This window comes from Myotis nattereri (genome assembly GCF_964212035.1).
Source record: "Myotis nattereri genome assembly, chromosome: 4".
Lineage (NCBI taxonomy): Eukaryota > Metazoa > Chordata > Mammalia > Chiroptera > Vespertilionidae > Myotis > Myotis nattereri.
The window spans coordinates 103,103,905-103,129,890 of NC_138079.1; the positions used below are offsets into that span (position 1 = coordinate 103,103,905).

Here is a 25,986-nt window from a genome sequence, read left to right on the forward strand (position 1 = left end):
GACATCCACTCCACCCCCACCTCCAGCTCTCAGCACACTCCGCCCAGGGGACCTGTTCTCTTCAGCAGCAGAGGTGCTAGCCTCCCAGGGCCATGAATGGCCACATCACATCTCGGCAACACAAAACAAGGGTCATGCATATAGGAGGTCAGGGACAGAAAGGTTGTTTCTTGCCCAGCTGGTGTGGCTCAGTGGTTGAGCATATGAACTAGGTGGTCACGGTTTGATTCCCTTCCCGGTCAAGGCACAAGCCTGGGTTGCAGGCTTCATCCCCAGTAGGGGATGTGCATGAGGCAGCTGATCAATAATTCTCTCTCATCACTGATGTTTCTTTCTCTCTCTCTCTCTCTCTCTCTCTCTCTCTCTCTCTCTCTCTCTCCCCCTTTCCCTTCCTCTGTGAAATTAAAAAAAAAAGCTTTTAAGAAAGGTTATTTCTCATGGTAAGAACTACAAGACAGTCCTGTTGCAGAACAGATGACAGCAGCCAGGGGTTGGTGGCTTTTGTAACTTGGGCCCTGAGGGACCCGTAAGGTCTCTCCAGTCTTAACCAAGGGTGGGAAAGTGACTGGAAATATAAAACTTGACTGGGAAAGACGGTCCTGCAACTCAATGTACCATCAGGGGCCACACAGAGCAGCAAAACCAGGCGGTCTACTCTGGATGCTGCCTTCACGTCTGCGCTGCCACCATCAGGCAGGATGGGAATGGGACAGAGCAGAACAAGCCACTGCAATAAGAGCACAGGAGGGCAGAGTTGAGCTCAGACCCTACCACTCACCACTCAGGCCCGAAATGTGCAACTGGCTCCTTCAGCTCAGAATTGACAAGAACCTCCAGAATTAAAGCAAGAGCAACAACAAATACACAACCAACTGGACTGGATGCTCTGGAGAGAACGAAAGTGACTCAGTGTTTGCTTCCCTGAAACACTGTATATTTTGACAAAGGTGTCCTCAATTAGCTGAACAGAAACACCTGTCTTCATACTGTTCCACGTTCACACCCAGAGTGCGCACACCAGCTGAGCCTCCCAGGTTTGACCTCAGTGCCTTCCTGATGTTTCCCAATTGCCCTTCATTATCACAACCCAAGAACTACCCCCTTATCTTTTCACTTTCCTTTTTAGTTCAAAAGTAGTATGTGTTTATTATAGACCATTAGGAGATATTCAAAAGCATAAGGAAGACAACAGAACTCAGCCACCCCGTCATTCAGGGTAACAGCACCTTTGGAACAGCTTTCTCACTCCTTGTAAGTGTAAGATTACATACGCAGTCACTTCTTAAAAAAAAGAAAGGGACCCATGGGATGCATTCATTTAAAGGGCACTGGGTTCTGCAGGCAGTTCTAGCTATTCAACCTCACCTCTGGTGCTGACAAACGTCCCCAAGCTATGATCCACACCTTGATTATTTAGGATTAGCTGCTCCAGGTGGAACTGCTTACAGGCCCCCAACACCACACACACTGGGGGACTATCAAGCTAAGGCTTCAGGTGCTATCACCCACAGCTCTGCAGATGCTGCTAGGACAAGTGCTGCCAAGCCCAGCCTGGGGGTCCTCGGCAACCCCGTTGAGGAGAGAAGAAGACCACATCCAGTATCTCCCTGCCTCCCACCATGTCTAAAAGGCCCCTATTGAGGAAGGCCCTGGAGGAAGGCACAGGTCGGGGTGGGGGGGGGGGAGGTGGGGGGGGGCGGTCCCTAACAACACGTAAGCAGATTCAGCCAGACCCCTGCCACAGACTTCTCTCCCTCTCAGCCTCCTCAGGTCTCATGCAGCACCAAGATCAGCAGGAGTGCAGAGTGTCAAGGTAGGTAGCTGCAGTCTTCATCAATTCTGACAAAGCTAAAAGGACATCCTATGGGGCTCCCCATGAGTCCCAGCCAGAGTGAGGGGGTGACAGGAAGCCCCTGCTTCTGCTGAGTGCAGACCCACCTGGAGTTCATGCCCACTCCATGAGAGGCCCCAAAACACGCCCAAGTGCCTCCTCTCCCAGGAATGCTGGTACCAGTGGAGGACCCTGCCTGGTGTGTAGAGCAGGTCTAAACTTGGGGGTCTCTTTGGCAATTCCAGAAGTCTGGGGTGGGGGGGTCATGGCCTGCTCTGAATTACAGACAGGACTGATCAGACTCCTCACATTGACACAGCAGCCACAGCCTATAATTGGCCGGTTCTTGCAACTACTTCTCCCGTCTCCTTGGAGCATGCTCAGGGAGACCAGAGGATAAGTAAACCCCCACATCCCGCCCCCCAGAATGCCTCTGTACAGCTCCCTCTGTACAGCCCTTGCACCTCTGTACACTGACCCAAACTTAGGCATACTTCCATGGCAGCCCCTGGATAGGCCCCATCTCCTGCTCTTTGCTAATACCCTGTGTCTCTATGAGCAGCCCTTCCCACAGTGGCTCCAAAGCTCAGTCCCCACAGTCCTGATTAGGAAAACAGCCCAGCCCGCCCTGGGAGCCCCTAGCCCTGTGATGGACCTGGCTGCCCCAGCAGCCTCCTCGCTCCATACGTGGAGGTCCTGGGTGACAGGGAAGTAAGTCACTTTTGGTTCCTAGTGAACCAGGTGACTAAGTGGAGGCTCCACAGTACAGGGTCCCAGCACTACCACAGGAGCCGGCAGAAACTCAGAGTAGCAACACAGAGTGGGGGTGGGGACCTGGTGCCCTCTGACACCTGAGGCCCCTCGCTCAGAGGGCAGCCTAGTGGAAGCCTGATGTCCCAACATAAAAACTTGTCAAGAGTCACACACATGGGGTCTGACAGCACAGAAACATGCCTTGTCCCTCTGGAGAGCAACACCGGCAGTATTGCTGGTCTTACCTGTGCGCCTCTGGAGTAGGACCTGAAGATGGTGCAGAACCTGCCTTGGCCCGACGTGTCCCTGAAACACAGGGGGAATCAGTGGGATGTGTCCTGTGGAACCTGGCATGTGCAGCGTGATCCCTACAAGGTGCTCTCCCTCCCCCTCCACAGCTTATACTGGCCAACCTCTGGGGCCTGAGTGCTCTAGGGCAGCAGTTGCCAACCTTTCAGACCTCACAGACCACCAGTGGTCTGCGGACCACCGGTTGGCAACCGCTGCTCCAAAGGTTTCCTTAAACCAGCGGTCACCAGCCTTTCGGACCTCAAAGACTACCAGTGGTCCGCAGACCACCAGTTCATGACCGCTGCCTCTAGGAGACCACCCTGCCAGGCTGGAGAATCCCAAACCTATGGGAATTCACATCTCAACTTCAAGACTCTAGAAAATGTATAGCTAGGTAAAAGGGAGCAAAGGGGGCTGTGGCTACTGTGGAAATGAGTATGGGTAAAGGGAGCTGGGCTCTATCAGAACAAACGGCCCTGGGCCTTTTGGTTTTTACATCACAGAGCAGAATCCACTCCATGTTTACACAGGATCTCTTTAACAGCTATTCCACTTACAATGTTAACAGGACTCCTTCCTTCCTGTTCCTTTAAGGATTCTTGACTTATTCATTTAGCTTCTGAGGCTCCAGCTATAACTCTGAAGTGCTGTCCCCGACCCCCAGGCACTGCAATCCCACACAGCCCGACTCACCAGAGCTCCAGCTTGACCCGCCGGCCATCCAGCAGAATGGTAGTCGTCTTGTAGTCAATCCCTGCAAGGAAGCAAAAAGGGCTGCTGAAGGGGACGCCTGGAGAGGAGCCTGCCAGGATCTGCCTTGCCAACACTCAGTCTCTACAGGCTAGCGAGTCATGGAGGAACAGACTACCCCCAGCTGGAGCCTTCTTGTGGCTCCAGCCCAGGGACCCAGACTGCTGGGCACTACAGCACCAGTCAAAGGGAGGATGGCACAGGAGTAGAGTTCAGCAGGCCAGCAGGAGCTCATCTCCATCTGACCTACTTTATGTGGATTTCAAGTAGAGAAATTTCTGAGTTCTTGGATTCACCATAGCCCCTAGGTACTGGCAATTGGAGTGTGCCTAGAATATTATTAAAGGTAAAGTAATTTCTAAAATGCCATTTCTCTGGAGAGCTCTCTGCAGAACCTATGCATGCCATATCTTTAGTTTTTAATATTTTCATATTTTTATGGGAAAAAGTCAGTTCAAGAGAAGTCGGAAGGATCAGGGACAGTGCTGGACATGTTACCTTACATGTAAGATCTTCAACTGGTTTATGGACCATCTGGAAACTTCCTAAAGGCTCAGTGTTTCCTCCCTCCTTCTTAAGCCTTAAAAAGGCTGTTTCATGACTTTTTATAACACTTACTCCAACAGGGCTTAGAAATGGGCATCTTAACATAAGTGTCTCTCACACATTGTGTGAGCATGCACATGCAAGCTGACCTCAGAGCATCTGCACCCAGCACCCTCCTGGTGCCTCAGGCATTGGTGCCTCTTCCCTTACTCTATTTCTGCCTGGCCAACTCCACCTGCAAGTGAAAACCTGGCTACCATGCATCAAATGACACTCAACAGAAGGAAAACGCAACCCACAAAATAGGAGAAAATATTTGAAATCACACATCTGAAAGGGATTGCTATCTAGGATATATAAAGAAATCTTACAACTCAACAACATAAAAACAAATTAAAAATTGGGCAAAAGACTTAGACATTTATCCAAAGAAGATACACAAATGACCACAAACACATGAAAAAATGCTCAATACCACTAATCATCAGAAAAATGCAAATTAAACCACAGTGAGATCACCTTATACTCAGATGGCTATTACCAAGAAAAACAGAAAGGTGAGGATGTAGAGAAATCAGAATCATTGTACACTGCTTGTGGGAATGTAAAATGATGCAGTCACTATGGAAAACAGTATGGCCATTCCTCAAAGAATTAAACACAGAATTACCATATGATACAGAAATTCCACTTATGGGTTAGTACTCAAAAGAAATGAGAGCAGGAAATTGAACATATATGTATTTGTACACCTGGGTTCATAGCAGCATTATTCACAATAGTCAAAGGTGGAAACAACACAAGTGTCCATGGAAGGATGACTACACATACAATGGGATTCAATTCAGCCTTAAAAAAAGATGAAATTCTGACACATGCTATAACATGGATGAACCTTGAGGACACTATGCTTAGGGAAATAAGTCACAGAAGAACAAAAACTGTATGATTCCACTTCTATGAGGTCCCTAGAGTAGTCAGTTTCAAAGACAGAAAGTAGATTAGAGGTTATCAGGGCTGGGGAGGGGATTGGAAAGTCAGTATTTAATGAAGACAGTTTCAGTTTGGGGGGATGGAAAAGTCCCGGAGAGGATGGTGGTGATGGTCACACAACAGTGTAAATGTATTTATTGTGTCTCTGATCCGAACACCTAAAAATAATTAAAATGGTAATTTTCATGTTATGTATATTTTACCACAATATTTTTTTAAAGTGAGAGGAGATTCTCTTGCACATATTCTCATGTGAAGGAACCATTCTTCAGGAAGAAACAAAACTCAGGCCTGCTGCCACCATACCTTCTCAGCATTTACCCTTCCCCCAGCTCTCATCTCCTGATAACCAGATTCTTTGGGTGGAAGCTCCTGGAATTCTGTCAAACAGGAAGCAAAGATTTGGCCCAGGACTTATCTCCTCTCAATCCTGTCTCCACAGCTTCTGTGAGAGGGACCCCATGAGGGTAATTTCCAGGAAGGCTAGATGTAGGTGCCCATCTTCTAGGCAACATCAGATCTGCCTCCATATGGCAGATCAGCCACACAGGCTCAGAACTCAGGAGGAGACAGGGTACAGGGAGAAGGCTTCCACACTCCACCCAGCTCTGGGCTCCCTCCCACATCCAGCATCTTGAGTGTTGTGCACCCTGGGCATTTTGCAGACCCATCTACCTGAGTTCCACCCAGGACATCAGGTCATTAATTGTGGTCTGTGTCAGAAAGGACGCTCCCTCCCTGCTCTCCAGCAGCTCTGCTCAATACTGCCAAACACACGCATGGAACCAGTGGGGATAGGCACTCAGTGGGAACTGGTACCAAGGAGGGGCCACTGTCCTCCCGACACCCCTTCTGCTGAAGTTACCCACCTACCACTGGGTCAGAGAGTTCATTAGAGAACAAGATTCTCAGGGAACACCGCAGAGGAAAAGCTGAAGTTCAGTTTGATGGCTGAGCAACGTCACCATTAAAGTGACTTGGTCTCACAGAATGACTGTGCTCTCTGGAGCCCTCTGGTGCTGGCACTGGCCTCTAAGGAAAGGTGGCCTCCATGCCTGGCTCCAGCCTGAGCACTCCCAGGAAGGCTGAGCACCTGTGTGAGTAAAGTGGGTAGCAAGTTCCTACACAGCGGAGAGCAGGGTCCAGCTGAGAGCTGAGGACTGCCCGGGAGCCAAGAAGTCAAAGTGCGGTGGGGCGGGTGGGGGAGGAAGGGGAACGGGAGATGGTGTGCATGGAGAGCTCCTTCGCTGACACACTCACTTGGATATTGAAATATTAAAATTCAAGTATATTCTTCAAGCTTATTCTGTCCCCCACCCCGCCACGTCCAAAATCTGGATAAAAAATTACAGTGTGCTTTATAAATTCATAGAAAATATAAACATAGCAAGTCCAAAGAGAGAGGCAGGTAGGAAGACAGAATCTTTCTCCTGTAAACAAAGATAGGTGTCAACCAAACTTCACTATGAATCAGCTCTGACAATTCTCTGGTCTGAAGATTTGTTGCTGAAGAATGTCACTCACCCACTTTGAAATATGATGACCAGAGGCTTCATTCAAAACATTTAATACTGCCCTGGCCAGCATGGCTGTTGGTTGAGCGTCATTCCATACACCAAGAGGTCACAGGTTTAATTCCCAGTCAGGGCACTTACCCTGAAAACAGTATGCCCCAATAGGGGGCATGCAAGAGGCAGCCGATGCTGTCTCTTTCTCTCTTTCTCTCTCTCTCTCTCTCTCTCTCTCTCTCTCTCTCTCTCTCTCTCTCTCTAAAGTCAATAAAAACATAGTTGAAAAAAATTTAATGCCCTGTACAGCACAGTCATGACCATTCAGGACAGAAATCAGCTATGGGCACTGGAATCACTGCTGGTGCACAGGGGTTGAGCAGGCTTCTTGGGGACGGAAGCAGCTCACACCTGGGATGACCAGAGCTCAGATCCTAGGACTGTAGACACTCCCTGGATGGACACAGGGCTTGGGGAGGCCACCAGCAGGTGACCAGAGGCTCTCAGGGGAAAAGAGTGCTGTTCTGATTCCTAGCCCTTCTCATATGACCTTCTTACTATGAAAGCTTTCAGGGCTTTATCTGTCCAGTGGTCTGGGGGTATTTTTCACTCTCTGTGCAGGGAACCCAGTTCACCCTTCAGGTCCCCAGTTCACCCTTCTAACCACATGCTCCTCTGTCCCACATCCTGGGCCCCCATTAGCCAGGGCGTGACCTCTGGGCTAATGGTCAGTTTTCTCATCTATTCCCCCATGGCTATAGTTTTGTTCCACTTTCTGGAAAATGCCTTCAACTTAATCTTCCAGCCCTTCTAAGATCATTTAAAAAATTCTGTTATTTTAAAAGCTCCGTCTGTTTTTCTGGAATGTTCCTTTCTAATAGCATCCTGTTCTTGGATGCAGTAATTCTTTATGTTAGACAACATTAATTATAAGGTTGCTAAGGTTCCCGAATGTGTTCCTCACCTGGTGGTGGCCCTTGACTGTCCATTTACTCCTCAGAGATCCTAAAAACCTGTGGAGTCCTGGCTGGTGGGGCTCAGTTGGTTGGAGTGTTGTCCCATGCAGGTTCGATTCCTGGTCAGGGCACATGCCCAGTTTACAGGTTCAATCCCCGGTTGGGCTGTGTACCGACAGCAACTGATCAATAATTCTCTCTCACACTGATGATTCTCTCTCTCAAATCAATAAAAAACATATCCTTGGGTGAGGATTAAAAATCCCTGGGAAGTTCTAAGTGACTCTGTCTTGTGAACTGGGCTTACAATAAAGCTGCCAGGAACCTTGGGGAGTGTGGGGCTCATGTCTCTTGGACTGATGACTATTCCAACAAAGACTGTCTGCTGCCACAGGGCCCCTACCTGAGCACTAAGGATGAAGGGCAGCCAGGTCTCCTCACTTGGAATGGACTTACACTTGGCCTCCACCGTGCCTGATTCTCTCAGAGGGTAGACCTCTTGTATCCTTTCTGTGGGCCACCCAGCCATTCAGCCCCTGCCCTTACTTCAACCTATCCTCCTTGTGTTGAGTTCAGAGGGGCCTGGGGACATGGAGTGCAAGGTTCAGAGCTACAGGATCCATGCTGGCCCCTCACAGCCCAGGCTTTAGCTCTCTGCACTCAGCTGTGGCAATAGCACCTGCTTCCCAAACTGTCAACTTCTCCACCTGATGGCAAGTTTTTAAGAATGCATTTTCTATTGTTTCATGGGTTTCTGAAGGGAATGGCAATTCACCTGACATGAATTACTTTCTCAATTTCTATTATACAGCAGGCATTTTTCCAGGAGCTAATGGACTCATGATGCCAAGCTGCCCCGTGCCATGTTTTTCAGGGCTGCCACCACCTTGCAAATCACAGGAGACAGGGTTTTGTTCATAAATTTACCAAGAGAAGTCTCATCACCCAGAGTGACACCTACACCAGGTACATTTTAACTGTCATCTTCTCAGCATTTAGTACAACTGTAACCAAGCACTGACAGACTGAAATACAGATGATCTAACGACACCTTGCACCCTTTCTTTCCCTTTTAAATTACAGGTATATGTACATGTGCACATGTCTATTTTAGTTTTGAATATAAGTAGAATACATTATCTATGAATTTCATTCCTTTTAAGAACAGTAAAGGGGATGCTGCAAAGTAATGGTCCAGCAGGACATGCCTGGGCTCAGTATGGCACACGCTGGTGTCCTCCCCACACCATGTCCCTGCATCACTGGCCTCATGTCCCAGTGATGTCTCTCATGACCCTATTTGTCCCTGACAACAGCCAAGGCAGGGAGGAGGACAAAGCAGATCACTGGCTCCAGAAAAATGCTGACGGAGGCTGAAGTTGCAGGAACATTGTAATTACTTGTCTGCTAACTGCTGTCCTTCGAAGAGGTATTTCAAAGTACAAATTCAGAGAAAGGAGGTGGAGGAGGAAGGAGGAATGGTACAAAATGATCATTAAAGTCTCAATTTTCTAGAAAGTCACTTTATTTTCTGACAGTCACCCTTGACCTGGTGATTAGGGGAGTTCACCAGGGTACCCCTCCTGCCCACTGAGACCCACTTCATCAGGGGCTGTAAACAGAGTTGTGGGGACGCATGGGAAGAAGGCTGAGGGCTGGGTGGCACTGACAAACAGGACATCAGCTCTGTCTTCACCTGCCCTCTCCTCCAGACCGGGGACATCGGCCACCTGAGTGGGACATCCATGGCCACGTGGCCAGACTATCAAGGATCATCTGCACAATCCACTCTTCTTGGGCCAGTTAATCTGCACAGCACAGCAGCCACTCTGCTGGCTGAAGTCAAGGCACAGTGTTCCATCAGGAGTCTTGGGACAGAGCAGGCTGAAAGTCCCAAGTTCCTCCTGCACGTCCCCTCCTTTAGAGCAGTGGTTCTCAACCTTCTGGCCCTTTAAATACAGTTCCTCATGTTGTGACCCAACCATAAAATTATTTTCATTGCTACTTCATAACTGTAATGTTGCTACTGTTATGAATCGTAATGTAAATATCTGATATGCAGGGGATGGTCTTAGGTGACCCCTGTGAAAGGGCCGTTCGACCGCCAAAGGGGTCGCGACCCACAGGTTGAGAACCACTGCTTTAGAGGTTCACAATGCGCGCATATCTGTTAGCACTGACACAGGACAACAGACCCCCAAGTAAACCCACCCTCACTAAAGCCCTAGGAAATTACAAGGTAATCAGGGAAAGGGAACAAATACACATGAATAAGAACCAAAAATTCTCAGATGTCTGCTCAATGCTCAACTGTCTGAGATCCACCCTCAGCTTTGTTTTGGGTGCATAAATCAAGATTGCTGGATGTTTTCAAGTTCAATTTCCCACTGTTCAGAAGATGCAGGGACTGGTCAGACTGAGGACCACTATTCACAACTCGGCAGTCCTCCAGGTGAGGGCACTCCCCACAAACCTGCCCAGATTCCACTTGGAGCAAATGGAGGGAGCAGGCAAGGAAGGATGCCACCTGCTCAGGCAGCATGTTCATGACCACCTGCTTTCTGTTTGAGGTTCCAGTCTTAAATGGAAGAAACTGCAGCCCTAAATGTGTAATCATCAAGCTATTTTCCAACATAATTAAAAGCCACAGGAAGGCCCGGCCAGTGTGGCTCAATGGTTGAGCACTGACCTATGAACCAGGAGGTCACAGTTCGATTCCCAGTCAGGGCACATGCCCGGTTGCGGGTCTGATTCCCAGTAAAGGGCATGCAGGAGGCAGCTGATCAATGATTCTTTCTCATCCTTGATGTCTCTCTCTCTCTCTCTTCCTCTCTGAAATAAAAATATTTAAAAAGAATGAAACAGAAGCCTTGGCTAGTGTTTCTCAGCGGTTAGAGCATCAGCCTGGGAACCAAAGGGCCGTGGTTTTGATTCCCAGTCAAGGGCACGTACCTAGGTTGCGGGTTCGTTCCCTAGCCCGGTCAGGGTGCGTACAGTAGGTAACCAATTGATATACCTCTCTCACATTGACCTCTCTCCCTCCCCCACGCCCTTCTGCTCTCTCTCAAAGGAAAAAATATTCTCGGGTGAGGATTAACAAAGAGAAAAAAAAAGAATGAAACAGAAAATGCTAACCAATGTTTTACTTTGCAGTGTTTAAACAGAGGACCAGAAACTAGAATGCTGGCTAGTGTCCGAGGGAAAGAAAACCATTCCCAGCAGGTTCTCACTATTGTGGCAGCTCCATGATAGAACTAGAAGCATCCCCCGGCAGTGTGGACCATGAATGTCAAGCCCTCACACCAAGTCAGGTGACTCAGCCGAACACAGGTCACCTAGTGACTTCAGGGAAGGCTCCAGTGCAGCACGGCCCCTCCACACTGGCAGGAGATGCTGCGGTGTCAAAAGCCGAGGCTGCTGGCTTTCTACACAGTTCCCAGATCTCACTTCCTGGGAAGCACAGACCCCCAGCCAGGATGTCTGAATGAGGCACATGCCTGTGTTTCAACATGATATCCAACTCATAGCATGAGGATGCCACCCCCAACCCAAGACAGGCAGCTGCTGTTTCTTAGTGTTATTCCTTAGGGAGGGAAAAGAAGTTCCCAGAGGCAGACAAATGGCAAACCGGAATGTCAGGTCTTCTAGGAACCAGCAAAGCTTTCCATAACACAGGCGGGGAAGTGCCCTGGGATTCACACACCAGCCATCCAGGCAGGTCCAGGCATGCATGTAGCCTGAGACACTTGACCAGCCTTCCCTCTTACTCTCCCAAGGGTAAGGTACATGTCTATACCAAGGAAATGCACCTTGTACCACAGAGTGGGGACAGAACAGGGAATCCCACATGTCCCAGTGGGCATGCAACTGGGTGCAGCCCCAAGGAGGCAACACTAAGCAGTGTGGCAGGCACTCTCAGGTGGACCAAGGATCCCACCTCCTGGCACTCATGCTTCTGGGTACACCCCTCCCCTGATACTTGCTTCTGACCAAGCAAGTAGGGCCAAGTAATGGATGTCCCCTCTGATCACATTACATGAGACTCCTGCAGGCAGATTCTCTCCCTTGCTGGCTCTATGAACAAGCTGCCCTATGGAGGGGCCCATGTGGCCAGGAACAGAAGATGGCCAGATGCTGATAACAACCACATGAGTTAGAAAGGATTCTGCCCCAGCCCACACCTGACTACAGCTTGTGAGAAACCCCAAGGTCCTGTGAAGACCCAGCTAAACTGTGCCCAGATTTCTGACCCCATAAAACCTATGTGCTAATAAGTGGGTGCTGTTTTTTGTTTTGTGTTTGTTTGTTAATCCTCATCCAAAGGTATTTTTCCACTGACTTTTAGAGAGAGTGAAAGGTAAGGGGAGAGAAAGAGAAAGAGACACATCAATTGCTTGCCTCTCACAGGTGGCCTGAGCAGGGCCAGGGATCGAGCCTATAACGGAGGTACATGCCCTTGACCAGAATCAAACCCAGGACCCTTCAGTCTGTTCTATCCACTGAACCAAATCGGTTAGGGTTGGGTGCTCTTTTAAGATGCTCAGTTTGTGGTAATGTCTTGGGATGCTGTAACAGAATATTACAGATTGGGGAGCTTATAAACAACAGAAATGTATTTCTCATAGTTCTGGAGACTGAATGTCCAAGATCAAGGTTCCAGCAAAGTTGGTGTCTAGTGAGAGCCCACTTCCTTGTTCACAGACAGCTGACCTCTTGCTGTGTCCTCACAAGGCAGAAGGGGCAAGGGAACTCTGTGGAGTCTTTTATAAGGCACTATGCAATTCATGAGGTTCCACCCTCAAGACCTAGTCACTTCCCTAAGGCCCTACCTCCCAATACCATTGGGGATTAGGTTTCTACACAGGAAGTTAAGGGGTGGGGAGACACATTCAGTCCACAGCAATAACTAATACCAATTATTGAAAACATACACTCCTCTGACCAGGCACTGTAGCTATAAAAACCTATCAAAACAACAAGAGAACTTTTTATAAAGGTGGGGTAACAGAGTAGTGGCCCAGAGATGCCCACATCCCAATTCCTGGAACCTGAGAACATGCTTCCTACAGGGCCAAGGGACTTTGCAGATGTGATGGGGGTTATGGGCCTTGAGAAGGAAGAAGACTCTGAGTTATCCTGGTGGGCCCAATGTCATTACTTGAGTCCTTAAGGGTGGGGACCCTTTCCTGGATGAGTCAGGGAGATGAGTTGGGAGGAGGAGAGAAAAAAGAGAGACTCAAAGACTAGGAGGGACCTTAACCTCACTTAGAAGACGGAGGAAGGGGAACACCAGTGAAGAATGTGGGCAATCTCTAGAAGCTGGCATGACCCTCAGTGTACAGCTACCAAAGAAAAGGGACCTTGGTCCTATAATGCAAAGAACTGAATTCTGCCAACAACTCAATGAGCAAGGAAAGAGACCTCCCTTAGAACCTGCAGAAAGCAACGCAGTCCAACACCTTAACTGTTGACTTATGACCTACATGCAGAACTCTAAGATAATGTTACAGCAGTAACAAAAAAGAAATATCCAGGTATAAACATAATTAAAGGCTATATACTATTTACATTTTTTTATTACAAATAAACTGGATACAAATTTTAAAAAAATCTATCTACTGTGGATGATTAAAAAACAGAAGATGACCCACAAAATGGAGGTTATATGGCTATTATAAAGAAACAGGCATCTGCCCTAGCTGGTTTGGCTCAGTGGATAGAGCGTCAGCCTGCAGACTGAAGGGTCCCAGGTTCGATTCTGGTCAAGGGCACATGCCTAGGTTGCAGGCTTGATCCCCAATGGGGGACGTGCAAGAGGCAGCCAATCAATGATTCTCTCTCATCATTGATGTTTCTATCTTTCTTTCCCTCTCCCTTCCTCTCTGAAATCAATAAAGATATATTTTTTAAAAATGTTTAAAAAAAGAAAAGAAAAACAGGCATCTGCTGAAATGAAAGCAGAATGTAGAGCAAACAGAAATTTTAAACCCTCCTGATGGAATAGAAATTCTTCAACTGCTTTGGAAAACTGTTTGGTGATACTTACTAAGGCTGAATATATGCATACCCAACAACCCAGAAATCCTACTCCACAGCATCCCTGACAGAAATGCATGCATATGTGCACCAAAAACATGTACAGGGAGACTTCATTTTATTGCTCTACACAAGTGTGCATTTTTTACAAATTGAAGGCAAGACCTCCACCAGCAAAAAGATTACAACTCGCTTTACTGAGGTGATCTGAAACCGAACCCGCAATATTTCCAAGGTGTGCCTGTATGATAATTCTCATAGGGGCACTATTCAGAATAACTCAAGCATAAAAACTATCCAAAAGCCCACCTGCAGAAGGGTAAACACATGGCAGTACTCACAGTGAAATCTATACAACACAAAGGAGTGAACTACAACTACACACAACAGCATGGCTGAACCTCATAAAGAAGCCAGAGACACAAGAGTACATATGGTGTGATTCTATTTATAGAAAACCCTAGAAATGCAAACTAGTCTATAACATAAAGGTCAGAGACTGCCAGGTCTGGGGGCAAGGGGGCTGGTGTGCGAAGAGCACAAGACTGAATGTGACCATGGTTTCTCAAGTGCGCACGCCTGTCAGAACTCATTAACTTCAAATTTTAAAATGGATACAGGCTTTTGGTGCATAAATGATACTTCAATAAAGTTGATCAAAAGAAGGAAAGACTGACAACATCAAACATTGGCCAAGGTGTAGAGCATGGAACTCTTACATGTTGCTGGTGGGAACTCAAAATGAGAGAGTCACTTTAGGGCACAGTTTGGCAAGTTCTGGTAAGTTAAGCAGACACACAAGGACTTGTGCATTGAGAATGTGCTTCAGCCCTAGCCAGTTTGGCTCAGTGGATAGAGCATCAGCCTGCGAACTGAAAGGTCCCAGATTCGATTCCAGTGAAGGGCACATGCCTGGGTTGTGGGCTTGATCCCCAGTGGGGGACTTGATCTATGATTCTCTCTTATCATGGATGTTTCTCTCTCTCTCTCTCTCTCTCTCTCTCTCTCTCTCTCTCCCTCCCTCCCTCTCTGAAATCAATAAAAATATATTTTAAAAAATCTTAAAAAAAAAAGAGAATGTGCTTCATGCCACTTGAACCATACACTTAGAAATGTATGATAAATATGCTATTTTACCAAAAAAAATAAAATTTTAAAAAATGTTTAAAGGATTTGTATAAGAATGTTTATAGCAGCATTATTCATAATAGCCAAAGTCAGTAAATAACCAAAACTGCATCAATAGGTAAACAAATTAAGGTATATTTGTGTAAAGGAATGCTATTCGGGAACAAAAAAAAATGAATATGAACGAATTTCACATACATTATGCTGAGTGAAACAAACCAAAGTAAGGAAGACCATATTGTATGATTCAATTTACAGGAAGTTCTGGAGAGGCAAAAGTACCCTAAAGTGACAGGAAGCAGACCATGGGGGCTGGGGCTATGGGACTGACTTCCAAGGGGCAGGAGAGAACTTTTAGGAGTGGTGAAAATGTTCTAGGTCTCAATTAGAGCAATAGTTATACAGATACTAGAGGCCCGGTGCATGAAATTCGGCGGGGGGGGGGGGGGGGGGGGAGTCCCTCAGCCCTGCCTGCACCCTCTCACAATCCGGGACATCCCTCTAGCAATTCAGGACCACTGGCTCCTAACTTTTTGTCTGCCTGCCTGCCTGATCACTCCTAACCACTCTGCCTGCCTGCCTCATTGCCCCTAATTGCTCACCTGCCTGCCTGGTCACCCCTAATCACCTCTGCCTCGGCCCCCACCGCAGCGGCTTCGTCTGGAATGATATCCGGAATGACGTCTGGAAGGTTGTTCAGCTGTCCAGTCTAATTAGCATATTATGCTTTTTTTAAAATTTTGTTTTATTGCTTAAAGTATTACAAAGAGTATTACATATGTCTCCTTGCCCCCCCCCCCTTGACATTCCCCCGGCCTCCCCTACCCCCCAGTGTCTTATGTCCATTTCTCTTATCCACGCCTCCCCTGCCCCCTAACTCCCCCCCGCCCCCCAGCCTTCCTGCTGTAGTTTGACAGTGTTTGATGCTGCTCTGCCTCTGTATCTATTTTTGTTCATCAGTTTATAATGGTCTGTATTATCCATAAATGAGTGAGATCATGGCATATTATGCTTTTATTATTATAGATATACACTTGTCAAACTCATCTAACTTAAATGTATACTTAAAAATGGGTATATTTTTTTGTATATAAAGTATATGTCAATAAAATTTATTATTTTTTTAAAAGTAAACCCACAGCATATTGACCTGCTCAGAGTTAGATTAGTAGGCCTTTTGACCATGAGGACCTGAATTACCCTACAGTGGTAGGCAAACTGCGGCTCGCGAACCACATGCGGCTCTTTGGCCCCTTGAGTGTGGCTCTTCCACAAAATACCGACTTCTGAGCATGGGCCACGAAGTTTCAATTGCACTGTACATGTGCGCCCGCACGTGGTATTTTGTGGAAGAGCCACACTCAAGGGGCCAAAGAGCCGCACGTGGCTCGTGAGCTGCAGTTTGCTGACCCCTGACCTACTAGATAGGGCTGAATAGAGATCAAAGCCAGGTGTGAACACCCAATCCATGCCATGCTGACTGCACAGATATTCTGGGAACAAGGATGATCCTCAGGTCCCTTATACCTGCCCTTCTATGGGCCAGGACTACCACCACAGGCGCATGAACAAGCCTATCACTAAAGACAGAGAAGAAGGGAGGGGCTGCCTGGTGAAGGACGAAAAGAAAGCAGAAGTTACCTAATACATTTCAAAATGCCTTTGTGTCTACACTGGCATGCCAGGTTTTGGGAGAAACACCAGAGCAGTTTGTGGACTGGTTTCCTGTGAAGGAAGAGCTTTTCCTTAATGCCTTAAAAACCACACCAGACCAAACCAAACCAAAGCTTCCTGCTGTCCATAAAAGGCACACACACAAGCACATCCACACACAGAAACAGGCGAAATACAGGACATTTTAAAAAATAAATCATAACCCCAAACAGAGATAACCACCATTAATGTTTTCATGTATTTCACTCCACAACTCTTTCATTTGACACCCATAGATATACTATATAATTAAGCATACATTTTCCCCACTTAAAATATCAGAGATTACCCCATATCATTGAATATTCATTAAATATTCCTCCAAACCAACACTTTAAAGGCTGTATAATAATCTCATCCTATGAATATACCATACTTCTACTGGGCCCTTAGGCTATTGCAATTTTTGTTTTTTTAATAAACAAATACAAAACCTTGATTTCCGCCGAAACCGGTTTGGCTCAGTGGATAGAGCGTTGGCCTGCGGACTGAAGGGTCCCAGGTTTGATTCCAGTCAAGGGCATGTACCTGGGTTGCGGGCACTTCCCCAGTGGGGGATGTGCAGGAGGCAGCTGATGGATGTTTCTAACTCTCTATCTCTCTCCCTTCCTCTCTGTAAAAAATCAATAAAATATATTTTTTAAAAAAACACCTTGATTTCCTCTAGTTGTATCCCTTATTATTCTCCAGGAGACATTTCTAATCACTTGGGAAGTAAAAGGGAAGGCTTCTTTAAGGCTCTGGATACATGTTGCAGAGTCCCTTACAGAGCACCACACACACGCCCCTGTGCACTTTTAGTGCTGAGTGTTACCAGACTCACCTCTGTGATAAACTTACAGGTGAGTGTTTCATCCTATTTAATTTTAAGGTTAAACATCTTTCCATGTATTTTTCATGACAGCAATTTTCAACCGGTGAGCTGCAAGAATTTCACAATAGCTGTCCAGTACAAATAAATAAAAATTATACTTTTTTTTGGTCAGATCAGCAAAAAATATTTTTTTGGTGTGCTGCAGAATTTTAGTAATTAGTTTATGTGTCCATGAGATGAAAAAGGTTGAAAATACTGCTTCATTTGAATCTCCTATGACTCTTTGTTATGGCCCTGGCCAAGTGACCTAAAATAAGGAAAATACTCCCTCCGATGACACCGTCACCAAGTTGTTCCTATCCATCAAGGGGCCTGATCACTGCTGATCTGGACCCAATCAAGTCACTGCCAGCCCCAGTAACCAAGAGAGCAGTGTGCATGTACATGTGTGCATGCAAGCATGAGTGTGAGCGTGAACTCAGGACCACCGACTCTTGTGGGAGATCTGTGCCACAAGACAGTGTGGCAGCTTCTGCAGGCTCACGAGGACTATCTGCCACACTACTCCTGAGATCTGTGCCCAGACAGGCCTTTCCCTTGCACACCTTGCATCTTTAAGAAAACCAGACTCAGCTCCTAAAGCCTTCCAGCAGTTTGAGGCCCGCCACCACTGGAACCAGGAAGAGAGAGGCCCAAATAGGAAACAGAAATCAACACAAAATGATTAGGTAACTAGAGGAGACTCACTGAACAAGTGCTAAGTGTGCATCCCCAGAGGCTTTGGGATGGATACCAACAACAGTACCTGGGCGGGGCGGGGGCGCGGAGAGTCATTGCTGCTGCCAAGTTAAGAGCTCCCAGTTCATCTGCGGTGACTCTTGGACCTAAACACAGAATCTCAGCACCCTGTTAGATATCATCACGTTCCTTCAGTCACTCAAGGCTGTACAAAGCAACTAAGTCCTGATAACGTCACTTAAGCTGTCACCCATATCTCCCAGCAGAGACCTGAGTAGCAGGCACTCACCCTACCTTGGCCCAGTTGACAGACAACTGCTGCCTGGGGAGGTCCAGGCTGGTAATGAACCAGCTTATGACCCCAAGAACTGCTGGAAGGAACACAGGCCCACCTCAGCCACAGTGTTGCCACTTAACCTAGGAACCACCTGGAGGCTTCTTGGGCTCACAAACACCTGCTCATCACCCAGCTTAGATCTCTGTCTAGGGTTTACATTTATTCACTTGCCCAGAGATCTGGCACCCGGCTGTCCACACTGACACTTCAAAATCTGGGGAGTGCCTGCCTTTCCAGCACTTGGACCTTCTTCCATTCTCTGTTCTTCCTTAAAGATGCCAGGCCCTAACTGGTTTGGCTCAGTGGATAGAGCGTCAGCCTGCGGACTCAAGGGTCCCAGGTTTGATTCCGGTCAAGGGCATGTACCTTGGTAGCGGGCACATCCCCGGTGAAGATTGTGCAGGAGGAAGCTGATCGACGTTTCTAGCTTTCTATCCCTCTCCCTTCTTCTCTTTAAAAAAAAATCAATAAAATATATTAAAAAAAAAAAGATGCCGGGACACCTTCTCCGTAGTGGAGGACTCCCTCTCTAGGGATGTTGGCCTCCTGACACCACACCCCTTGCTTCCCTTGTTTAGACCACTCCTCACCTTGCCTCCCTCTTCACCATCCTGAAGACGACTTTCCTAACACTGCCCCAACCCGGCATGAATCACTTCCCGCTTGTGAGTCTAACTAAAGTGCCATAACCCTCTGGGACATCAACACCTAATGCCTTGAGGGGCCAAAGCTTATCTGGTCATGCCCACCATCCTGCTTAGGTCCTTGGGTCTTCACCTCCTCCATCAGTGTCGAATTTACCTGTCCTCCATCCCTCCTCTACCCTTTGGAGGGCACATGTCCACAATCAATGAGATACTAGTATTCCCATCTTGGCTATATTCCCTCGGTTATGACCTCAAAGTTCAAGTTCACTTTATTCACTATATTTATCCTCATTTCCCATCCTAATGATGACCCCACACACCTAGTGGTCTCTGATTTCTGCACTCACAGTCTCAACATCCTGCTCCTTAGAGCCCAGGGCACTAAATTCTGCCCCACAAGCCATCTCCCCTCCCTTCTCCCATTTTTTCTGCAGTTTGCTCCAAGCCAGGGTGCCAGACATTGAAAGACCTCCCCCCACTTTCTCCAAACGCCCAAAGAAGGACGCTCTGACTGATGTGGCCCCAGGTCCCACAACAACCCATCAAGAGGCATGCCACCCCCGTTATAAGTGCTGCCCATTACGCAGGCCTAACTACAACTCCATCCCTTTTCCTCCTCCTCACCCATGCCCCAGACCAAGTAAGTGGCCAGCTTCTCAGGGACCAACCACTTCACACTTTGCCAACTGCAATTCATACAGAACAGGAGGCAAAAGTGCCTACTAGACCTTCGCATCTTCTTCCCCACTTCCTGTAACATATTTCTATTTAGTTCATCATTCAAACATAAACACTCTTGCTAATGGGAACAATGACATTACATATACACAACACGACACAGCAGTGTCACTGTGACCACACAACCTTGAAAGAGGGACCCAGCTCTGCACAGTAGAGCATTTGCCCTATTAACTGCTTAGCTTACATAAAGTGCTAAAGATTGGTGAAAAACTTAAACACTGAAAATATTCTGCCTACTCAACTGTTTTCTGAAAATTTAGGAAAGGCCACACCAGTCCAAGTTACAAATCAGCCAAGTTAGCATAATCTGAAGCAGATAAGGTAAACTGTTTCCTCTCCCCGTGAGGCCTGACACCCTCCCAGGCAGGGGCAGGCTGATCTTTACATCACAGCAGGTGAGTTCCTCTGGCAAAGGGGTAGACAGGCACAGATGGGTCTATGTGTGGTCCTTTGTGGCATTCTGGAAATCTCTCTGTAAACCCGTGGTTGGCGGGTGACCTGGAAGCTCTGGGGCTTCTGCTGCTCTGTTGGATGTAGACAGGAGGGAGGCAGCAGGGCAGGAGCAATGTAGTGAAGGGAATAAATGGGCCCCAGATCAGAGGAAGAAGGCAGCCCAGGACCAGGGACAGAGGTACCAGGAGAAGGAAGGAGTTCAGTTTGGGATGCACTGAGAACAAGTAAGCCACACGCAGAGGGAAGCACTGGAGAGGAGGGTCATCGGAGAGGGGAGTCAGGCCCAGGCCCAGGGTGGAGGTGAGGGCAAGAGCACAAGAGTACCTAGCGAGAAGGTCACTCCCACCAATCAAAGTGCCAGACTCCTGAAGAAGGGGGTCACACTGCCAGCACTAAGAAGACAGTGGTGAAGGCCTCATGCTGCCTGAGATAGCTGCAGGTTCCCAGCCTGTCTGAGCCTTAGTTCCTCATTTGTAAAATGAGATGGTGATGGTACCTGCATCACAGGATGGCAGTGAAGACTAGATGAGTTGCAGCACCGAGGAGCTCAGCCCTGGGCCTAGCACATATTACTCAGGCCAACACCCACCTCAGAACCCACCTCAGAACCTGGCATCGGACAGAGAGAAGGCAAACCCCAATAAATCGCCCAGAAAATGGGCAAAAGCCAGACATGAGAACCCAACCAAGTACAGCGGGAGAGAGGAACTGGGAGGGATTGTGAGGTACCCGTCAGAATGCGGATGCTGCACACAGGCTGCTCCTTCATTTAGAACACACATCTATCTAGTTAGTGCCTCTTGTGTGCAGGTCCCATGCTACTGCTGAGGACCCAGATGAGACACCAGGGTGTACAGGCCAGAGGCATGTCTGACTCAGGAAAACGGTATGGAAAAGTGTTTGAAGACACCATATACTCTGAAATTTGAACTGAGGACTGAAACCCACTTGCAGCCCGGTGAGAAGAGACATTTGGAATTGTCTAGTGAAAAGCCATGGAGCTGGGGGACAGGGCGAGCTCAGGCCCAGCTGCTGGGTCGCTGACATGGACCATAGCCCATACTCTGGCACCGTAGGGGTGTAGGCACACAGCATCCTCCTCCCACAGGCACAGTACTAACACAGAAATAACCTGTAGGGCCCTAGCCAGTTTGGCTCAGTGGATAGAGCATCAGCTTGCGGACTGAAGAGTCCCAGGTTTGATTCTGGTCAAGGGCACGTGCCCGGGTTGTGGGCTCAATCCCCAGTCGGGGGCATGCAGTAGGCAGCCAATTGATGATTCTCTCTCATCCTTGATGTTTCTCTCTCTCTCTCCCTCTCCTCTCTGAAATCAATAAAAATATATTAAAAAAAGAAAACCTTTAAAAGCTTATTAAGACCCATATTTTAGAAAGAGAGAGAGAGAGAGAAAGAAAGAGAGAAAGAAAGAATGAACCAGCAGGCCCAAATATTACTGGCAGACCTCAGTGCTTGCCCGACTTTATCCATACCTGTCACAACTGTCTCACTCCGCCTGCCCATCGGACCTCCTTCTTCCCTCTCTGCATGCCCCGGACTCAAAGGACATGAGCATCCTATATACTCAGCAGCTCCCACCAATACTGACCCCCCCGATGAGCAAACAGAGAGAGATGGAGTTATTCCTATTTTCAAGTCTTTCAAGATGCGGTCGTATCAACTATATCGCATCTTATCGACCCTCAACATAGAGATCTGTGAGAGCGAAGGCGCAGAGGACACAACTGTCTTGATCAGGACCTTCAACACCCTAGATAAAAGGGGTGGGCTATGCACCAGGGTGCACCCAGCATACTGCCTTGGGGACCCACAGCCTTGGAGCAGAGTCACTCAGGAATAGAAGCTGCTCACGGAACACTCTACTTTCCTGCCAACTTCCACAACCCAGACTCCTTGTCGCTTATGCTCTGGAGCGTATTTCCCCAGCAGATGGCCTGGTAGAACCTCTATGAAAAGTGTTCTGCTCTGTCCAAGGAGAGCACAGACTCTCCCTTAAAATTGCTGCTATGTATTAAGAAAAAAGTAAACCACCTGAGAAGAAGGTTTCCAATTCTACGGAAACCTATAAGCACAGGGCACATTAGCATCCCCAGAGTCCAAGAGCCACTGTGGGCTCCCACAAGGGTTGGCATATTGGCACACAGGGCTCATCACTACTTCAGGTGCCAGTGCTGGAAAACACTGTCTTGATGACTCACATGTTTATGAAGCTGGTGAGAGTGACGTGCACTCACATACATGTCTGAGGAACAAGCTAGACAAGACTTCAATGTGGGTAAATCATCTGGGTGGCCCAAGGAAGAGGGTTTAGTTACACACCTGTCACAGGCCATGTGTCATCTGCTCCTAGACAGAAGAACCATAAACGTTTAGGCTAAAAACAAAAAGCCTAGAAACATGCTGAGGGCTTTTAGCAACAAAGGGGAAAAAGAAACACATGTATATCCTTTGTAAGAGGATCAGAAATAAAATAAAAAAAAAAACAACACTCCTGAATATTACAACTTTTTCAAAGGAAAAATTCTCATGATGCTGAATCCTGAGAACCAGTGGCTCCAGAGCTTCCAAAACTGCCAACAGTCTCCTTTAGGAAGCCTTCGGGGGAGCAGAAAGAAGTATGCTCAGGCCACCAACTTCACCCTGGTAAGAACAGTAGGCCTTGGGGTCAGTGAGCCAACGCACTGACCACAAAGACCCACTGTGCATGTCTTCACTTCTAGGACCCTAGAAACAGGGGACAGGTACTCTGCCTTCTCCGCTTAATGCTATGGGGGACCCACAGCAACCTATGAGTGTGCCCTGGCCCTAACAGCACATAGAACCTGTCTAAAAGTGGGCTTTCTTCTTGTTTTCTGGCAGATGGCCCTACACTGGACCAAACATCTCTGCTACCTCAGGCAGGCCTCCACACTTTACTCAGTCAGCATGTCATAGGAAATGTGGCAATGCCCTGCAATTTGACAGCGGGGACAGACGGCAGTTCCTATCTCCGCAGCTAGTGGCTCTGTTCTCTGAATGCTCACTGCACCGGCTACAGTACCTGACCGTGGAGCTAAGTTGACCCTCAGAAGTGCAAACCTATGTCCCAGGAAAATACTGCTGCCCCTAACGAAGCCCAAAGCCTCTCACACTCTTCTCATACACCACCAGCAGCCCAGGCGCAGGGCTCCAGGGAGCAACACTACGAATGGAAAAGCAACTCAGCAGTAGCTGCCAAGCGTCCATTAAGGTGGCAGTGGCTGGTGAAGGGGCCTGCGAAAGCCCCAACGAAGGCCCTCCCTCTCCCACCCCGGTCCGGCCTCACACTTTTCCTCCCTCACCTAAAAACACACCCAGAGTTCCTCCTTTCTTGCCCTTCCAGGTGTCTCCTCTAGGGCTGAAAGCATGTGCTTTCAGAGGTGGCACAGCATGAATCTGGCAGGGCTGCCCACTGCTGAAGCTGCTACAGCAGGAAGGGCATTCAGCCAGTCCAGGTAACCCAATCTTGACAAGTCCTAAATCGAAAGGGTGGGAAAAGCTGGGTCCACACTCTCAGCTGCGCACAGGCAAGCAATTTAGCAAAGAGCAAATGCTCAGAGCAGTCAGACAGGACTGACAAGAGCCCAAGAAATAAAGCAACAAAGAGTGTGGAGCGCAAGGACTTGAAGTAAAATTAGTTAGACAAGACAGAACTTCCTGAAGCACAAAAGGTCCTTAAAGAGACTGGATGATGACATCCTCTAAGCAGAGTCCCTGGTTCTCCTACGGAAACACCCTGTGTGGCCTGGGACAAGGCCCCCACTGCAGAGGTGGAACTGGCTACACTGCTTCTTGGCCAAAATAACTTTGCTAAACACGTAAATTAAGGGGAGCTCAGACAAGTGCTGGTGATGTGTATTTTAGTCACGCAACCAGAAATTTTAAAAGAAAATTTAATAATGCATTTTATTGTGCAACAAGGTGTTGATTCCCTGAGCACTGAGTAAACGCTTCAAGGGAAAAGCCTGCCTTTGGGTCCCAGCCGTTCCCCCCACCCCCGCCCCACCGGTGCACACACTCCACAGGGCTGTGAGAAAACCCTGGCCATACCCCGCACGCCTTGTCATAGGTCCTCCACCGGGACCTCATGCGAGCCCCACTACTGGATGCGCCCCGCTTACATCCTTCCTCCAGCTCCTGCACGTTTCTTTCACACACTTCCTAGGTCAGCTGCCACCCAGCAGCCACAAAGCTACTCGGCCGTGAAAGCCCTTCTCCAAAGGCTCACGGCAAAATCTCGGCCTCCCATTAAGCCCTTAGCCCCTAAAAGGGCCTCAAGCTGACACTTAAAGGTGCCAAGCTGTAAGCTCAGGATCCAGCTGCTTTCTCCCCGCCTCCGGCCTCCATTAGAGTTGAAAATGGTGAGAAAGAAAACAGATTGCAAATTGCCACAGGCCTGCTCCTTGCCAGACAGTGTTAGGCTTTAACCACAGCGAAGAGATGAAGAAAGGCAAGGCGCGGATCCCTGCCTCCTAATTGCAGTCTAACCGGGTAGGGCAAATGGCTGGCTGGCGCAGTTCTCATTACAGACCCTACGTGACAGGAGGTGGCAGATCAAGTCCGCCTCCCAGGCCAGCTAACTGCTGTGGGGACTGCGTGGTGCCCACGCCGCCTCCAAGCAGCACTGGGCCCAGCAGGGCGAGCCCTGCCGAGTACCCTGAGCCCCCGCCGGGAGGGGACACGGAGCGGCTCCCCAGGACAGGCCAGCGGCGGGGCCTCCTTACCGTTGCTGTAGGCGTACGGGGACTCGGCCGCGCCGTCCTGTAGGCTCTCCAGGATCTCGCCCTTGCCCACATCGCTGTCGCCCACCAGCAGGAACTTGAGGAGGTAGTCGTAGCTTTTGACCGGACTGCCCTGCGTCCCCATCCTCGCTCACGCGCGCGCAGGCCGCGCCCGCATGCCCACGGCGCCGGCCGCGGGAGCACGGCGGGGAGGAGGCCTTCGACAGATCTGCGGGGGTCGGGCGTGGGTGAGTGGGGAAAGGCGAGGCACGGTCTGCGAGGGCCCGACCGCCCCACTGCCTCACCGACCGCCCAGGACGCAGAGTCCAAGCGCGCCCGCCGCCCGCACCTGCTCCGCGGTCCGCCTCACCTCAGCGATGCCGCCGCCCCGCCGCTTCCCGCACCGCGCCGAGCAGCCCCGCCCCGCCCCCAGACCACGCGCCGCCATTGGCCGCCCGCCTCCTGCCCGCCCTCATCGATTGGTGTGCATACACGTCCTTCACGTACGCCCGCCCCCACGGTTTCCCACACTTTGTAGCAAAGCCTCCGGTCACTCCTCCCCATCACCGCCCCATTCCACCTCTCTGAGATCTCCATTGGTCGCCCACCGACCCTTTCCTGATATCATTGGTCTCCGTACACGTCTGTCATGGCTGCCCGAACCCCCCCCCCCCCCCCGCCACCGTTCCCCACACAGAGTTGCGGAGATTTCAGCCGCCTCGCCTTCTCGCTGTCGCCATTGGACACTCATCTCCCTCTTTCCAAGAACCACTGGTCTACCTGCACGTCAGTCAGCATCGCTACAGGACTGAAGCGTCACGGAACCACCCGCAATCCCGCCCACTGCCCCCACCATACCTCACATTTGTCCCGCCTCTCCACGTCGTCATTGGCCACCTCCGCTGATCCTCCCAGAGCCACTGGACCAACAGCACGTCGATCACGTTCCTCTAAGCCCACCCCCTATTTCCCGCCCTCTTCACTACACACTCAC

The 25,986-nt window shown here is 48.9% G+C and overlaps 1 protein-coding gene across 3 annotated transcripts in view; it reads right to left on the reverse strand.

The window, feature by feature from the left end:
- Positions 1-25,405, reverse strand: part of RAB40C (RAB40C, member RAS oncogene family) — a 31,255-nt gene extending 5,850 nt beyond the window's left edge. Inside the window, exons 1-4 of one of the 3 annotated variants that reach the window (XM_081088596.1) lie at positions 25,342-25,405; positions 24,996-25,221; positions 3,569-3,629; positions 2,830-2,890 (exon numbers count right to left, since the gene is read on the reverse strand). In XM_081088596.1, coding sequence (XP_080944722.1) covers positions 2,830-2,890; positions 3,569-3,629; positions 24,996-25,137 — 264 coding nt within the window. In that variant the 5' untranslated portion in view covers positions 25,138-25,221; positions 25,342-25,405. Of the gene's footprint in view, positions 1-2,829; positions 2,891-3,568; positions 3,630-24,995 lie in introns of all 3 variants that reach the window. The other 2 variants (XM_081088597.1, XM_081088595.1) reach the window with 2 other exon arrangements.
- Between the last annotated feature and the right edge of the window lie 581 nt (positions 25,406-25,986).